This window comes from Tympanuchus pallidicinctus, unplaced genomic scaffold (genome assembly GCF_026119805.1).
Source record: "Tympanuchus pallidicinctus isolate F22 unplaced genomic scaffold, pur_lepc_1.0 scaffold26, whole genome shotgun sequence".
Taxonomy (NCBI): domain Eukaryota; kingdom Metazoa; phylum Chordata; class Aves; order Galliformes; family Phasianidae; genus Tympanuchus; species Tympanuchus pallidicinctus.
The window spans coordinates 13105960-13125166 of NW_026294743.1; the positions used below are offsets into that span (position 1 = coordinate 13105960).

Consider the following 19207-nt stretch of genomic DNA (forward strand, 5'->3'; position numbering starts at 1 on the left):
CCACATGAAATCACCAGCAGACATTGCAGTTGCAAGAAGTTGAACTTCTGAGTGTATTGTCAGCGAGCATGCTGGAGCTGTCCTGAGCATGTAGCTGGCCTAGTGTAATATTTTGGGCTGCACATACCTTTTGTTGTTTTTAGTAGACGTTTTCACTGCTCAGTAGTGTTGCAGTGTGTTCTTTAATGATCTGCTGAAGCTAGATGTGTCATTCTATTGTGTACATTTATGATACTGAAATATTTTTCTGATTTGTCTAACAGGGCGGGCTGAGTGCCCAAGCTTTTGTTCGCATTGAGATAGAAGATATTAATGATAACGAACCTGTTTTTGAACAAACCATCTACGTGACAAGCATCAGCAGTCACACAGAACCAGGAACAGAGATCATCAGTGTTGTTGCCAGAGACAGAGATTCAGGCATATATGGAGCTGTCACATATGAGCTGGTCCCAGGAGAATTTTCTTCTCTTTTCACAGTGGATCCCACTACAGGTACTGTGTATAATTCAGAAGGACTATAATTATACTTTTGTATCTTTTCCTTGAAAGTTGGTTTGGCTGTTTTTTGTTTGTCTTGGTTTGTTTTGTTTTTTTTCCCACCTGGAATCATGTAATACAGCTGAAACTTAAGTTCTCCATCAGAGGATGGGGGATTTAGGTTCAACATGAAGCTTTTGCATTCACTGGAATAAACAGGAGAACAGGAAACTACAGTATAGAACAAGCAGTTATGTCCTTTCAGTGTTTCCAGACAGAAATCCACTCATTGTTATAAGAAATAATGACTTTTTACAATAATACTTGAATTCATAGAATCATAGAATTGCTCAGGTTGGAAAAGATCAAGTCCAACCACAACCTAGCCACATTACCCTGACTCTAACAATCCTCTGCTAGATCATGTCCCTGAGCACCACATCCACATGATTTTTAAACGCATTCAGGGATGGTGACTCAACCAACTCCCTGGGGAGCCTGTTTCAGTGCCTTACAGCCCTTTCTGTAAAGGTTTCCCTGGTATCCAACCTAAACTACCTTGGTGCAACTTGAGGCCATTTCCCCTCGTCCTGTCACCTGAGAGAAGAGACCAGCCCCACTCTCAATTCCTCAAATTTTTAGATGTATATTTGAAAAGCAATCAAAACCCTCTCAAAATGTTTCTTCTTTCATTTCATCTCTCCATTTCTGTCCTAATCTTTCCATGCATTGTGCTACAGAATGTCTCCCATTCTTCTCGCAGTCTTAAAATATTCGTCTGAGTCCCTGCATAACTTGATGATTATCTACAGAAGTGTCGTCTTCTGCCTTTTTTTTTTTTTTCTGGTGTGACCCTTCCCTCTTCTGGTTTCCAGGAAGAAGTTCAATGAAGCTGTGACAGTGAAAGCAAGAAAGCAATTTTGGCAAAAACAAATCTAGATTAATTTTTTCTATGCCAGTGTGAATCTGGCAGATTGATTTGTTTTTCCAATGGTCATAAGGCAGCCTGTGTAGCCTGCTTTCTAATCCTACAGTAATTATCAGTGTCAGCTGGAATGAACATGAGCCATGTATCCATGAAGGCCCATGGATCTTTCAGAAAGTAGCTAACCAAGCTGCAGCTCCCACTGTACTGGGAACTCGCCCTTGCATACTGCTCACATACTGTATGTATCCTGATCAACAGTTTTGCTTCCTGATGATGTTGGCACAGGGGATTATTTTATATATATATTTTTAAGACTTTAGAGTTGTCATATTGCCTCTCGTCAGAGAACCTGTGTTGATTGTGCTAGAAGAACTGGCTGTGCTGAAGTTCTTCCTTCTATAAAGGGTTCTTCCTCAGATTGGGACCTTTTAAGCTTTTTTTTTTTTTTTTCTTTTCACTTTTGGCACTTTGTGTAGGACAAATGTCATTCTTAATCAAGAAGACCATGGAAGATGCCATTACCTTGCAGATCTATCACAGTGTTTGATCAAAGGCAGACCAAGTTCAGGTGAAGTAATGTGAGATCATTACTGACATTTCATGATGACAAACACATTTAGGTTAGAAACGCTGTTCCCAACATTATAAAGCTTGGAATCTGTCATGGGTTTATGATTTTTGGTTATTGGTATTCCACATCATAACATCATGTAGTGCACTGGGAGTTAAAGAGTTAATGCTCCAGTTCTGGGAACCTGTCTGGAAAAGAAGAACTACATACCCTAGGGGACTTTGTGTTCAGAGGAGGGATAAAGCCCCTGGCAAGCTCATGAGACCAGGCTCTCCTCCCTGCTGCTCAACCTAACTGCACATCCTGCCTGAGCATTAGTGTAAGGCCTTCAGTTACTCTCTCATTATATTTGATTTATTAGCTGCAATTTTAATTATATTCTATTGTATTGTATTATAGTGTGTTGTCTTGCATTCTGATATCTTATTTAGCAAATTAGTTTATTTCTCCTCAGATTGTTGCCACTGTTATTTTTGGGGCCCTCTTTCCCTTTATTTTCCCATTTCCAGAGGTGCAGACCCACAGGTCCCTCTGCCTCACTAGTCATAGAACCAGGCCAAATCAACCCATAAACTGTTGATGTGCTTGGTGGAGAATGCAGGCAAAACCAGATTTAAGCAGGCTCCCAGTCTCTGCCTTGAATCTTTTATGTTTTTGAATGCTCATCTGTTCACGTTGATCTCCCTGAATATACTGTTCATTATTTTAATTATTTTACTGAGTATTTGTATTTATCATATTTTGAAGAAGCCTTCCCCAAAACCAGAGAATACTGAGTGGCAGAGAGTGTGGAGGGTCCTGGGAGAGACTGTAGAGAGATGGACATCCTTGGTGTCATGGAACTTTACTCCTGAACACCTGCAAGATCCTGAGAGCCTGAGCAGATATTTGAGACAGGGATGTTGTGGCTCAGGCAGGTCTGAGGAGGCAAAAATGATTTGGGGCCTGGCTAATGCTTATAGGGATGGAAAGTAAAATGAAAGTCAACTCAAGTAGAACAGAAGGAAGAGAAGGAGGAGAAAGTAGAGGAAGCAGATACTGTAAGAGAAGAGGGAAGAGGTCCAGAGGAGTGGCTCTGAGCTCTAAGGGACCCAGAGGGAGTGCTGAGACCCCCAATAAGGTCACAGTCACCAATGCCTAGGAGGGTAACAGCGAGTCCTGGAAGAGTAGGAGGTGAGCAAGATATCATCACCATTACTACTCGAACTCTGAAAATGAATGAAATTCGAGGTCTGTAGGCTCAAACGAGCCTACTGTCACCTGATTACTTTGATACTGGGACAATGTGGCCAATAGTGTGACACTAGATAGAGAAGCTCTCCAACTGAGTAGCATTGCCAGGGACTCAGCCATTGACAGAGGTATAAGTACGTGCCAGGATGAGGCCTTCACTCTCTGGAAGTGGATGCTGGTAGCCATAAAAGAAAAGTATCCCTTCAAAGATGATCTGATGACTGATAGAAATGCGCTGACATGGAAAAAGGCATCCATTATTTGAGAGAGTACGCTGTGGTGGAAATACTACATGACCATGCATTCATTCCTGACAATCCAGACTAAGAGCGTGATCCTGAGAAAGTCAGGTGTACATTCACAAAGACTGCACCAGAAAGGCACGCCAGCACATTGCAGCAATGTGTGGCAGAGGGGAAAGAATACCCTTTATAAATGAACTGATTAATAAACTTCAAGACTTTGAGTTACATTCAAGCCCTCTGCGAGCTTGTGTTTTAGATACTGCAAAAGTGACTGACCAACTGGACAAAATGGAGAGCAATTAAGAAGACATAATAGACAAACTGTCTACCGTGCTTTTTGCTGATGGAACCAATGAATCCATGGCAGTATCAGATACACCTGATGGGGACCAGGATTCCCAAAACAGCCTACCGGTTCCCTCCTGGTCTGCATCATCCAACATCTCAACTATTAAAAGACAACATCCTTCTGCTTGAGCAAGTGACAACAGTAAGACTATGACACGTATCGCCTTTGGCATTACCTACGTGATTATGGAGAAGATATGAAGAAGTGGCACAAACAACCCACTCCTCACTTCAAGCACGGATGAAAAAATTACAAGACAGATCAAGCACCATGGTGAACTTCTCCATAAAGGTGATTGCTCTAGTTGCTTCTGGACATAGCAAAAGCCTTAAGAATGACAGAGGTAACCTGTCATAGAGGGGCCTGAGCCCAGCCAGAGAGGGGAAAGGGATAATAGAGCGTACTGGGCTGTGTGGATTAGATGGCCTGGCACATCAGAACCACAGAAATATAAAGCACTGGTGCACAGTGCACTCTAATGCCCTCAAGTCACCAAGAGACAAGATCAATTTATATTTCTGGGGTGACTGCGGATTCCCAAGAGCTGAATATCTTGGAGGCTGACATAAGCCTCACTAGTAAAGACTAGCAAAAGCAGCCCATAAATCATTGTAAGAATCTGATTGCACTTAATCAGATCTCTTGGGTAATTCAAGAGGTCAGACTGTGTATAATCAATGGATATTAAAATGTTACGATCACAAAATAAACAAGAGAGTTAGGTGAAGTAGATTGTGATAACAAAAGAGAATAAATGGAAGGCTTACCCTTAGTTGGGCTCACCACAAAACACAAGAAGGAGGAATCTCCAGACGAGATCCTTCCCCACTGGTAGCCAGCTCTTAAATAGGTCTAGGAATTGCCTTCACCTGTGCTCCTCTGGCTGACTTATGGCCCGCCTCAGGTGATCAATCAGAGGTTCAGGCCGTGACTCAGTAGTTCCCATACACACTGTGTGTTGTTTTCACTTATTAATACTAGTGGCATGTGTGATTTCTGAGGAATACATGTTTTCTAGTTATGTTCTTGCTAGTGTACCTACAACAGTGCTTACTATTTTAGACTGTTGGCAATATGTAGGCAGAATGAACCTAAAAATTGCCAATTTGCTACACAGGAGTTTTTGCAGTCTTTGTGGGTTAAACAGCTGCAAAAGCTGTATGATGTTCAGAATGACTAAATGGCTCGTTGTGGTGCAGAGATTTCAGTTATTCCTCCTCACTTCTTAGGATGTTGTTTTTTTCTTGTTTTTGTCCTTGTAAACTTTCTCTGTACACTTACAGAGGTTGCATACAAGATTATGTGAGGATCTTTAGATTATCTACTTATGTGGACGGCATTCTGTAAATGGCAGATGTTGTCCAAATATGACTGGAACAGCAGTTCTTCAGCACTCTGATTGCCAAACCTATCAGCTGAACACAACACTATTGTTTTATTTATTTTCCTTCAAGTGTTATAGGACCTGAAAGGAGGCACAGCAATGGTGCTGGAGTGTTCCATGGATTTACCTTTCTGTTAAGTTTTATTCTTAAGCAGCTATCTTTTCTCACTAGTAGAGCATTTAGAAATGGGAAGTTAAAGTCAGTGCATTCATCTTTGAGTTACTTTGTTGATTATAGCCCTGAGTGTTGCCTGTATAAATAGACAAAGGTATTTTCAGTGTTATGAGATGTAAATTAATTACTAGTGAACAGTTTGTCACATTACACTATGATATATGAAAATCATGTGCAAGATGAAGCTGTTGGAGTGCTTCATTAGAATACTCATTAAAAATTCACTTTTTTCCACAAATCCCTTTTCATTTTTAGAAGAGAGATGGGTAAATTAATAAAATAAAAACTGTAACCTCTTCAATGGCTGATTTATGGCTGTCACTTTGTTAAAGCAATTATATAGGCCTATCAGGAAAGTCTTTTGGTTTGCAGAGTGAACTGTGTTCACAAGACAGGCATCACACTAGCTGGTTAACCACTTGCTGTATTTATCAGTGACACTTTTGTTTCATAGAGGTTGAGGTCAGGCCACATCCAAGCTCTTTGAAGGGGTGCCATCTTTTGTTTCGAGCACTGTGATGTGGATGCAGTATAATTATTGGTCAGACAGGTGTTTGGTTAAAAGGTTCTTTGAATTCTAATTCAGTAATAGCATATTTTAGTATGCATATGCACAATAGCATATTTTAGTAATAGCATTTTTTTTTTTTACTGGATTCTGTATTTATTGTTTGTGACACACTTTTGTATTCTTGTAAATAATGTATTGTGTTTTCTTATGAGAAAAAATTGAAGCAGTATTTTTCACTTGGTTGATGATAGACTGTCCACAGGAAAATAAAACATTTTGAGAAATGGATAGCTAGAAAAATGTGTGGCTGAAGAACTGCTGACTGGTTCCTTCGCTAGATCATGAATTATTATCATTTATTTCTTGTCATCTTGGCTTCATTTATTTCCTTTTCTAGGTAGCTGATCTGTAAGTGGTTTATGAACACCACTTGTGAACTGATTGTCAGAGCAAGTTAAACAGCATTCCTGGCTAAGAAAATATCTGAATTATGCTTGTTTGTTTTCCCTATTGTTACCTAATAAGCTGAAAGACAAGGTGTTTGTATTTGTGGCTGAGTAAGTAATTAAAATTGTAAGTCACAGGATATGATCACAAGTGGCAGAAAACCTACACAGTACTTTAGTTAAATTGTTAAATTTACAAACATTCATTACGTTGCAAGTGTTAACATTTTCTTTTACCCATGGGCAAAAGAGTAATTTTTCCGTTGATCTTAGTGATAACCTTCTTGAAAGCTGGATAAATATGGTTATCATCTCATTATCATCCTGGTTCAAAGAAGCTGCTTCAAATGAACAAAAATAATAATAGTTAATAATAATAATAATTAATAATAATGTTGTTTTTTAAAACAACAGTCTAGAACAACTGGCTAGTCACTGTGTATGAGAAGTGAAGTCATGAAGGTCAATAGCCGTGGATTTGTGTTCGTTTGAAGATACAGAATAAAAAGGATGTATAGAAGGTAGAGTTCACATAGTTGACATCCCAGCAGTATAATCATTTAACTTAGCTTTTCTCTTTCTTTTGACAATTTAAGACATTTAGGCTCTTATTTCTGTGAATCTTTACCATATTAGATGTCTAGAACAGAGGTTGAAATGGAAGAGATGTATGGAATGGAAGCTGTCCTGGAAGAGATGGGGGGCAATCCAGGGGCTTAATCCATTGGATAGAAATAAAGGAAGAAGACAGTTGAAGAACATAGAGGTTTAAGAGTGTAGCAATTTCTACTTTAGTCATCCAGAAAGCAGATTTAAGTCCAATATCTTAAATCTTTAACAGCACCTAGTAATGAAAGCAAAAAGGAGAGGTTAAGAAAAGACTTCTGCAACATGGTTCTTCCACTGGTACATTTGGCTTGGTTTGGCAGCGTGCAATTCAGTCCTGTACTACTTCCAGTACTCTACTGCAGCACCATATGTAAATTCAATTTAATGTCAGACTGAGTTTAAATAACCTTCTTTATTTGGTTTAGAGCACAGAATAGATTAATTCCAGTTACGAATGTTGACAAGTACTGTTTTATTGAAGAAAATGGAAATGCTGTTATTCGACAGTTGCATCTTGGGAGATTTTCATTTTGCCTGAAACAGTCTTATTTGTTTTTATTACAATATAGGTTGACAATAAAAACTAAAATACCAAAATTTCTCTTTTTGGGAAAGAAAATATCTAACTTTTCTCAACTGTATGTTTTATTGGATGTTTAATATGTAGCAGATTGTAATAGGCATCAAAGTAAATTAAGAAAGCATCCTTTTTAAAGAAAGCAAGGCTGTTTTTATGGTGATTAATGATGTTTTCCTATAGTATTGTAGGAAAAAAATAGTTTATTTTTAAACTACTTCTGGCATTTTCTTACAGCATAAAGTACCATTTGCTAAACATATGAAGAAGTTCTTATAAATAACGTGCAAAATTAGGAGTGTTTTTATTCTGGAACGTTTTGAGACCACATCTTGTAACTGATGTTTCTTCCTCTACTGTTTTTCTAATCTTTCACATGAAATTGATATCATATTCACAATGCTGCAAATTAAAGGAATACATGTGAGACATTGGATTAGCTCAGTAAGTTTTCAGTTTTGAAGAATTTTATTCATGTTAGGACACAAAGGAGCAAGTAGAGATGTCAACTGAATAATCCATGAACAGTGACCTTTATCACTGAGTTCCCATCTATTGAGTAGTAAAGGAAAAAGAAGCATACGTTTCCTGAAGCATACAGATAAAATTTGTGTAGAATCAATCATGTACAAAGGGAAAAATCCCTGCAAGCTACATGCCCAAAGTTCAACAGTGCAATAGTAGTGATATGTGGAGACTCATTGTGCGTGACACAGTGCAAAGTATTTCCAAAAAGAAAATTCTAACCCACCTTCCTTTCTTGTAATTCACTCATTGTCAGATCTCAGAAATCCACCAGATGAAACCAACTGGGAATGAGCTGCCCTGGTGCTGCTCTGCCACAGCTCTTCGTCTGTGTGACGCAGCTGGTGAGGGCTGGCAGCAGAAAAAATGAAGAAGAGAAAAACTGCACTCAAACCTCAGATTTTGTAGGAGAGGAATAACGTGAGGCTAGTACAGTTAAATGTAGGCAATCAGCACGTTACTTTAATAGAGATTGTATAGTTCTCAAGCAAGAAGTGTGAAGTAAGAAACCACCAGCTACTGCTGGCAGTGGAGACATGTTCTGTTATTCTCTTCCATTTCAGCAGAACAAGGTACTGGCCTGGCACCTTGCCTTTCTCAGCAGGAGCTCAGATGGACAGGGTTGGCACCCCACTGCCCCTGTCCTGTCTCTGTCCAGCTTAGTTTTCAGGGAGCTGACAGTCCTGGGGCCTTGCAGTCGGTTTCTGCAGAAAAGCGAAGGCTCTCCTTTGGGTTCTCAGTTAACTTAAAACAAAGAGTGCCAAGTCACACAAAGAACAAATAGGCTTGACTAAATGCCTACGCTGCTAGGCTGTTAAAGTGAACATAGTAAGGAATGTATGTAGCAGAAATTCTGTTTTAGAGGATTAAGATAAGCAGCTGGATTGTTCTGCAGTGCTCTCAATACAAGAACATCAAATATCTCTTATTGTGCTTATCATGCTTTAGTTAGTGCCTCTGCTGGAAATGCATATCTTTTTTTGTGCAGTGCCTTCAAGGAAATACCACCTTTGGTTACTCTGGCTGTGGAGCTTTTTCAACAAGTTGTGTATTTGCTGGCTTTGAATCTTCAAGCTGGCAGCTGGATTGCAGAGGTCTTCCATTAAGATGTTTTTGGAAAACTTCAGTCAGCTGGGCAGCTGAAAGTGCAGTGAGATGGCAGCGCTGGAGCTGCAAGGGGTGTGGGGAAGGGTCAACCTTTCTCTTGGAAAGCAACAGCTGGTCTGGTAAGAGTCCAGCCCACTTCACTGTTAAATGCTGTTTTTAACCATTTCTTTGTTTCTAAGCTCAAGCCTAGTATTATGCATTTGCACACAAAGAGAACTGGTGTTAGGTTCTGAGTTACCATTATGTTAGATTAATAGAATAAAGCAGTATGAAGGGAAATGTCCAAGGAGCTGTTTGATTTGAAGAAGGTGCAGCAATCATGCTTGTTGGAAATTTGAGCTGTTTTTTTTTTTTTATGTTGAAATTTAACATGGGGACAAAAGGGTCAAGCATCTCTCCATCGTATTTGAAAAGCAAAAACAAACTTTTCTTGTAAAAAAAAAGCATAAATTGATGGAGCCAGCACTCTAAAAAATTTGCCTTTGTTGAACTCTAAGCTTCTTGAAATAATTGGAAGTGGTTTTTTTAAGAGTTGTAAATTTTGTTTGGAGTTTTACATGGGATTGGTGAGCACTGCTTTAGGATTGACTGGGACCTGAGGACGTTTACAGAGGCTATGTTATAAATATCCAAGTACCAGTTCCTTATATTGCAGATAACCAGTATTCACTGAAATTCTAACCACTGTTTATGTCATGAAGATTAAGCTCTTACGAGTATTTTTTATAAGCTGAAGCTGAGCACGTTATGTGGGTAGGCAGTAAATAACACCATAGTTCCTTATTAATTCTTCCCTTTCCCTTAACAGTTGATAAACTAGCTCTTCAAACAGTGCAGAATTTTGCAGAATGTTGATGTGGTTACCATCAAAAATTCAGCTTCACTAAAAAAAGAAACACCAAAACAAAACAGGTGCATCTTAAATACAGATGAATTGCTAAAACTGCAATCTGAGCGTTAAATGGAGCTGTCAGACACTCTGGTTCTCCCTGGGACAGTGCTGTTTTTAATGTGAATGCAAAGTCTGTCACCTGACTGTGTGTGCCCCTCCAAGGCAAATTTTCTCACATATTTCTTTGTAACACGTAAAAAAGCAGAGCTGTATGAATGTCTGCATTGAGAAGTTAATGTGCTGCACTGGGTCAGACATGCTCCCAATAGATCAGTGGGTTTGCAATGACCTACGTGATGTTAAACTGCAGGTTTAGAGACCAGCTTTGGAGGTTAATTGGGGTAGTGAACTAGCATACCTTTTTGCCATCTGCTTACTGTCTGAGTTGTTTCAGTCCATGTCCCATCCTAGGATATTTGCTAAAGGAATACTAACATCATCTACAATTGTTAGGGAATCCAGTTCCACAATCTCAGAAAATGTTGGTGTTTGTTGACTTTATTCTTCTTCCTGTGCGCTGAATTCATTATGCTGTTACCAGAGAACAGCAGGTGACACAGAGTCCTGTCTTTCACTAGTGCGTTTGCACATTCTGGGCAAACGTTGGCTTCATTTCACCTTTTGTTGTGTACAGAACAGTGTTGGAAGTGCCTTAGCACTTTGATGCAGGTCCAGTCACAAGTTCACCCTTTATCAGTACTTGCACTCACTGTAGCACATTGAATTGTAACAATTTACATACCCTCGTGAGCCAGAATTGATTCCAGCACACTCTCCTACCCAGTGAGGAATGACCGGAGGTAAAATCTTCAAGGCAAGTGCAGTAATGCAGAAACAGAAAATATGGTCCAGTACTGCTAACTTCTACAGCTTCCTTCCCAGTAAATGGAGTCATCATATAGCTTAATGTCTGAAGTATTTCTGGTCCATGAAACAGTCGGTGCTCCAGAAGGGAAGCAGGTTTTTTTCTGTTCTTGGCTAGGGGGTGTTTTGACACACTATTTATTGCTTTTAAAGAATAGATTTCAGCATGATGCTTGTCCGTAGAAGTTTTTCTACTCTTCACATACATCTTGGACTACATCCAGTCTCCTGCCTGTGAGGAGCTCTGTAATCTGTCCGCCTGTGTCCTGAGGGAGGAGAGGGCTGTCATGGCTGCAGGTGTGCCATGTTCAAGGAGCTGCTTGAGCAGATGGCCAGGCTGCAGCAAGAAATCAGCAGCCAGAGGGGCTCCGGGGAATCTCTGAGGGAAACGGATAGGAAGAGGTGTCAATCTACTCCCACTGCAGACATAAAGCCTCCTCCTAAGTCCCTGCAAGTAGGAGCAGCCAAACCAGCTGCTCACCTGCTGGACAAAGGGCTAGACAACTCACAAGAGGAAAGGAGTTGGACCCTCGCCTCTGCTCGAAGCAGAAGGAGGTGTCTGCCCCCAGTACTCAGAGTATTCCCCAATCCCCCCAACTCCTGCAGAGTCCCCTGCAGTGTCCCTGAGTAACAGATTTGAGGCTCTCAGGCCGGATAGGAGTGAGGGTCTGGAAAACAGTTGAAACCCGTGCCCTGATAAGCACGTTGAGAATACAGGAAGTATCAGGCAAAGGAAGTGGGGCTAGTCAGGGCACTGTGTCAATACCAGAGCCACCAAAAAAAAGGGTGGAGAGTCTTAGTAATTGGGGACTCCTTACTGGGAGCCCTGAGGCTCCTGTTTGCCACCCAGATAATCTCTCCAGAGAGGTGTGCTGTCTTCCTGGGGCGCAAGTTAGAGACATTGGGAAGGTTTCTACCGCAGCTCATTAAGCTGGAAAACTACTATCCTTATGTTGTCATTCAGACTGGGTCCTGGGATGCTGCAGTGATGAAACTGAAGAATGTTAAAAAGCGCTTTGCATCTCTTGGAATGATGTTGAAGGGATCAGGGGTGCGGGTAGTGTTCTCCTCTGTCCTGATGCGTAGCCGGGACCCAGGAAGATAGAGAATATGTTGAGTAAATGGCTGAGGTGTGGTGTCATGATCGAGGCTTTGGGTATTTTCATCTTAGGCAGGCCTTTGAGAGACCAGATATGTGGGCTCCTGATGGACTCCGACTGAGCAAGTGCGACACGAGTGTTCAGGGGAGCAAACTCTCTGGATTGATTACTGAGGCTTTAAACTAGATCTGAAGGGGGAAGGGAGGGGAGTTAAATGTGACAGAATAGGGCTGAGGGATGTTGCCACTGTTGGAGATTGCGGGGAAAAACCTTTGAGTTTTCCCATAGGATTGTGCGAGGACTCCGCAGAAAAGGTCGTGTTGCTGTTACCTCACCTACAATCTTCTTGTGTCCCTCTATAGGTAACTGCACTTGCTGCTTCCCTTAAGTGCCTGTATGCCAATGTGTGTAGCTTGGTAAATAAATGGGATGAGCTGGAGATCTGTGTACGGTTGCAGGGCTGTGGTGGGACAGGACGCATGACTGGAATGCTGTCATGGAGGGCTGTGTCCTTTTTCAGAAAGACAGTCTGGGGAAATAAGGTGGAGGAGGTGCCCTTTATATGAGAGACCAACTAGAATGTAAAGAGCTCCACCTGGGAGAGGGGGAAGAATGTGTGGAGAGCTTCTGGGTGAGAATTAAGGGGCGGGCTGGTATGGCTGACATTGCTGTGAGAGTGTGCTACAGGTCACCAGATCAGGAAGATGGAGTCGATGAGGCCTTCTGCAAGAAGCAGGAAGTAGTTTCACAATCCCGTGTGCTGGTTCTCATGGTGGACTTCAACCATCCAGATATCTGGAGGGCCTGTTCTCTTGGGAGGAGTATAGGAGTGTTGTCAGGGCCTGCAGAGAAGCAATGAGGAAGGCTCTCCTGGAACTGAAGCTGGTGAAGGAGATGAAGGATAATAAGAAGGGGTTTTTTTTAACAGTAAAAGAAAGACTAAGTATAATGTGAGTCCCCTGCTGATCAAGGGAGGTGTCCTGGTAATGGGGGATGCTGAGAAGGTGGGGATGCTGAACACCTTTTTGCTTCGGTCTTCACTTCAGAGACTCCCCCTTGGGACTCCTGGACCCTGGGGGGAAGAGAGAGTCCAGGAAATGGTGAGCTTCTCTATGGTAGAGGAGGAAGTGGTCCGGGAGCATCTAGGTGGGATCAGTGTGCACAAATCCATGGCCCCTTATGGGAGGCATCCACACGTGCTGAGGGAGCTGGCAGAGGTGTTGGCCAGATCACTCTCTATCATCTTTGACAGGTCTTGGAGAACAGGAGAGGTGCCTAAAGAACTGGAAGATAGCCAGTATCACTCCAGTCTTCAAAATGGGCAAGAAGGAGGATCCTGGAAACTACAGGCCACCTCTGTCCCTGGAAAGGTGATGGAACAGCTTGTCTTAGATGCCATCTCCAAGCAATTGGAAGAGAAGAAGGTCATCAGGAATAGTCAGCATGGATTCACCAATGGAAAATTGTGCTCAACCAACCTCATAGCCTTCTATGATGGCATCACCAACTGGGTAGTTGGAAGGAGAGCAGTAGATATCAACTACCTTGACTTGAGCAGGGTTTTTTATACTGTCTCCCACAACATCCTTATATTGAAGCTAAGAAAGTGTAGGATAGACGAGTGGACAGTGAGGTGGGTTGAGAACTAGCTGACAGGCCAAGCTCAGAGGGTGGTGATCGGTGGTGCAGAGTCCAGTTGGAGACCTGTAACCTGCAGTGTTCCCCAGGGATTGGTGCTGGGTCTGGTCTGGCACTGGAACAGGCTGCCCAGGGAAGTTCTGGATTCTCCTTCTCTGTAAATATTCAAGACCAGCCTGTACGCCTACCGGTGCTGTAAGGGGCTGCTTTGAAGGGGGGTTGGACTCAGTGATCTTTGGAGGTGCCTTCCAGCCCCTACAATTCTGTGATTCTGTGATATTGAAGTATCCAAAATGAAAACGAGATTGTAGGGGTTTTCAATATAAAACTACCCATTAGTTAATAGGTAAAGTTAGTAGTATACAGTCCATTTCATGTTTTCACTTAATTTGGCAGCAGCAATGTTGAAAATCCATACTTATAAGTTTAACCTCTGGGAAAAAAGAAAAAGAAAAAAGTTTAAAAACCTTTTTCCTTCGAGCTACAGTTGCTCAGCTTACCTCAGGAAATGACAGAAATTTATGTCTTTGGAATACTATCACGTTAAGCTAACTAATCATAAAACCCAATTATCAGAAGACCAGGGAAAAAAAAAAAAAAACGACTGAAAAAAGGGTTGGAATTGCAACAATTATTGTCATAGGAACCGGATTGATAATGAATTCTGAATCCACCTATATCTTCGAGGTTTTACTGTGGTTTGTCACACTGGAATATCTGTCTTTTGTTGTTGATAGAAAGCGTTCTTCCTTGATCCTTGATGAGGGTGCTTGGAAGGCATTTTAAGCATGTCAAGGCACAGTTTATTATTATGATGTCCTGACAGTACTTGGAAAGTGCAAAGCATGCACATTTCAATATTTATAAGGATTTTTATATATTTTCTGTTACTCTGCTTAAAAGTGCATTGCAGCCATGTTATGGCTTCATGCTGAATTTTCACAAGATATGCTGTAGTGGAATCATGCACTGATTCTCCTAATTTTTACCCTGTTAGTCAATGGGACCAATCAGTGACTGACTTAAGTGCCTAACATCATCCTTACTAAACCTATCTTGAGAGCCAGGAAGCCACAAACATAGCTCAGAGCTTAAAAGTAGAGAGCTACATTCTGTATGTGATTCTCACTCCTGGGATGTCTTTGCTCAAGTAAAGCTTTCTTTGAAGGTTAGACAACCTTTCATTGCAGAAGATGGGACAAGATTCCTGCTGATGGTCATAAAGACATAGTAGCATAAAGAAAATGCATTTGGAGACAGCTAGTCTCTCATTCACTAGTTAGTGGATGAAAATGTGTTTCTCTTAAGGAAAGTACATCCAAAGTGCTGTATTTCTGGACAGAGAATTGCATTTTCTTTTCACAGGATTATTTATTTCACATAGTTTAGATGAAACATAATTGATGGCAGTAGATGGTATTTTAATAGAAACTTGTAATCAGACAGCAGGTGATTGCTTTCCAGATAATTTCCACAGAGCCCAGTGCTCCTGAGATTTGCATTTGGGGGCTTCAACTCCCCTCTGGCTGGATGTTTTCAGTGGGGAATTGAATTAACTGCAAATTTTGTTGGAAATAAAGTTAATTTTTACCATTTGCAAAGAGAAATTCCTTCTCATAACATGTTTTTTTTTCCTCCACTTAAAGATTCTTAAAACTCACTTAAAGATTCTTAAATGTTAGTACTGGTGAAAGTGTCTTTTTCCCAACATTGCTGAAAGCTCAGAACAACTCCAGTAGCTCAGTGAGGTTCTGAGATCTAGCCAAATTTGTTTCTAAAACAGCAATGCTGTGTTGTGACACAGAGCTTACTGTGAGTGGCTTTGAGCACGGTAGAAGACTGTATGATTTGAGAAAATTTGGCCCTTTGGCCCTTAAAAAGGGAACACTGCATGCCTAGTGATTGGAAAGTGGTAAAGCATGTGCACAGTCACTGCCTTCGGACATTTTTCCTTAGTTGTGTCTCACAGTCCTAGAAAGCTTTTTTCAACATTGTCCAGCCCTCTCTCTTAGAGCCAGAGGAATGCTGACGCCATTTTGACAGCCTGCTAGGTTTGGAGAAGAGAATCCTGAACTTTTTTCATTATTCCTTTACTTCTGTGCACTTTCAGGAATTATTTACCTGATCTCAGCTTTCAGTCACCTGGCACATTCTGTGGTGCTTCTGGTAGTTTCTGCACGGGATGGGGGTGGTCTTTCCTCAGCCACCCATGCGGCTGTCACGGTGCACATCCTTCAGACCACTTCGCCCCCTGCCGTATTTGAGAGATCCCAGTATGCTTTTTCTGTACCTGAAGATGCACCTGAAGACAGCCTGGTTGGAGCCGTAAAGGCCAGAGAGCCTCCGGGTGAGTTGTGTGTTCAGAGATGATTCTCTCTTATGGGTGTAATGGGGAACATCTACAGATAATATTCATTTAAACTTTCAGATGACTTACTAGTTCTGATGAGCATCAAATAGTATTTACAGCTGGTATTTAAAGCAGCTGGTGCAATCGCTGCTATTTTGGGATGCCCTCTAGATCAGGTGGAGATTATGGTCATTTCTTTGGTGGCCCACTGGGAATGGCCCCATTTTTTAACTTTAATTTACTTACTTGATTTGCAGTATGGTTTAAAGAAGCCTTAGTTTTCTAATACAAATTTTGCATGCAAGAAGATGCTGTATTTTCCAGAGGGATTTGTGTAATTGTAAATGTGGAGATGGGGCGTACACTGAAAGATTGTGGCTTGTGTTAAAACATTTTCCATGAAAGAATATCTGAGAGCAACACTCATGAGCAGAGGGTATTCTGAATTATCAAAGAATCTGTAAGATATGCTGCTACAAAAAAGAAATTTTTTTCCAAATCAAATGGTGAAGTTTAGATGGGTGTTTACTGGGCCTTAAAAACACATATGGTTAAGCTATTTGTTTTGTTTAGTCACTTTTAGAGGGAAATGGGTTGCCATAAAATACCCTGTCCTGAGAACCATGTGTGTTTGGTTTTTACACAGAGCGCTGGGAGCCATGTGTTCATATAGTGACTTAGTGATGAATCTCCAAGTGCGGCAGAGAGAGAAGTTTTAGGAATTTGTGATTAGTCATGTCCCTCCATTTTCTTCTCCTTGGAAGGGACAGTACATTGACCACTGTCCCCAGAGAGGCAGCACCTGCAGGGCAGCCTTGGCAGTAAGCCTTTACATAGCTCTTGCTTTAGACAGCATCTGGCTGCCTCAAGTTGAAGCAGTGGTCCTCCATGATCAGTAATGACAGAAAAATGCCTTTCTTGGAGGGGTCTGCTACCTGTCTCATTCCTTGCTGCAGTGAATGTCTGTGTACAGTGAAGTGATTCCCTTAATAATTTATAGGAGCATTTTTCTTCAGTTCAGATTAGGGAAAAACAAGAGGCTATTATACAATTTTTCACTATATAGTTTTATCATACTGGAGATGAAAAGCAAACAGTGCTCAAGTACACAGAATAAATAAACTCAGATGAAGTTTATGCAGTATTTATGTTATTGAAGGGCTCTGGGGATAGGAACTAGGAAGCATAAAAAAACCAAGTCAAAGTCTGTGTAGCTTACAGCTATCCCACTGAATTGAACAGCATGCATTCTTCACATTTCTCACCAGCCTTCATGCTATCACTCTACTAGTATTATTCTTTTTAACTTTTATTATTTTTATTTATAGATTCTTTAGAAGTGGTTTCATACAGAATTTCCTCTGGTGATCCGCAGGGAAGATTCTATATTCACTCCCAGTTTGGTATCATTCGCATCAAGAAAGAGCTTGACCATGAAACCCAGTCTGCTTTCATGCTCACCATTCAGTCACAGTTGGGAAAGTCTCCTGTTTACAGCAGCACCCACGTCAATATATCTGTGATAGATGTTAATGACAGCCCTCCAGTATTTCTTACCAGGTCTGATAAGGTAATTATTTCACGCACGCAGCCTCCTGGCACTGCTGTGTACATTGCTCATGCAGAAGATAAAGACAGCAGCCTCAACGGGGCAATCAAATACAGTCTTACCAGCAATCAGACAAATGCATTTAGTATTGATTCAGATCTTGGAGTGGTAAGCCTCATCAAAATGGTGTTTGAGGATAAACAACAAGAATATACTCTGTATGTAGCAGCTGAAGACCATGGAAGCCCTCCTCTGAGTTCTTTGCTGTTGTTGACAGTGACTGTTGAAGAGCAGAGGATGGGCCCAACTTTGGTTTTCCAGAAGTTGGTGTACCAAGTGGAAATCAGTGAAGCTACATCTCCAGGTTCTCACATCCTTCAGGTTCAAGCCTCCTTATTTGATCCACGCCATGTTAGCTCCAGGCTGACATATTCCATAGAGTCTAGCACAGATTCTGCTGCATTTGGAATCAGATCTGATACTGGCTGTATTTATCTTCGGAAACGTTTGAACTATGAATGTGCACAGATTCTTAGTTTTAGAGCCCTGGTCAGCACCTCAGAAGAGGAAAACTCCATGCAGAGTGCAAGCGCGTTAGTAATAGTAAATGTCCTGGATGAAAATGATAATTCCCCTGTGTTTATGCATGAGAGCTACTTCTTCAAAATGGAGGAAAGTCCAATTCCCAGGGGTGTGATTGGCGCTGTCACAGCTGTTGACAAAGACTCGGGAAGAAATGGACAACTTTCATATTTGCTTCTGTCTGATGGAAAGTATTTCAAGATGAATTCCAACACAGGTAGCATTTTTATGATTTATAATCTGCTTAATATTGCTTTTGGAAAGCAACCCACCCTAAAGGAATGGAAATGAAGTATAAAGCTTTCAGGAAATGCTGTGGGTCTCTTGGGTTGGTTGGTATGTGAAAATTCTAACTGGAAGCTTCGCAGTTGAGAGAATGAAATAAATCATGTTTATGAAGGACAAACTAACCCTTAGGATTTGATTGTTTTTGTAGCTTCATTCTAATCACTTCAGTGCAAGTTTTCACTGTTCCAAATTTAAAGGGAATATTAAATTATAGCTTCAGTAGATATGAGACTCTTGACAGGCAATTGTCTGTAATCAAGTACAATTGAAAAGTATGAATAGGTTGTAAAAAATTATGAAAGTAAGTGTGATGTTTGAAAGTGTTTTAAAACATTTCTGGAAGCTTCAGCAAGCTACATCAATCAGTATGGAGTTCATATTGTGCACGGCACTGAAAAAAGCAAATTGGCTGAAATAAATTCTTCACAAAGTGTGTACTCTGCAGGGAATCTCAAATGCATTGTGAGATAGATAATATATCCATGCAGCATAGCAGTAGAGAATACAGCATGGAAATCCCAGGGGAAGGGGATTCTGTAAGGAACTTAGGCATTCTAAGTAATCCAGTTTAGCAAAATAATATCTAATGCTTAAAGATCTGCTATTTAAAATTTATTTTCTTGGAGATTCTGTCTTCGTAGGCAGAATTTCTCTACGAATTTCGTAACTGTTATTTCAAAGCAAAGGTTTATTGGGAATTCCTAAAGAAATCTAAAGGTGAACAGAATCTCAGGAATTAACCACATATTATTTTAACAGTACCTCTGTTATCTGTGTGAAGGGCTTTGGTCAACCACAAATCTT

The 19207-nt window shown here is 40.9% G+C and overlaps 1 protein-coding gene across 1 annotated transcript in view; it reads left to right on the forward strand.

The window, feature by feature from the left end:
* The window catches only part of DCHS2 (dachsous cadherin-related 2), an 86715-nt gene that overhangs the window by 34015 nt on the left and 33493 nt on the right, over positions 1-19207 (forward strand). The window contains 3 exon segments of the mRNA XM_052690103.1: positions 264-495; positions 15745-15981; positions 17313-18332. Coding sequence (XP_052546063.1) covers positions 264-495; positions 15745-15981; positions 17313-18332 — 1489 coding nt within the window.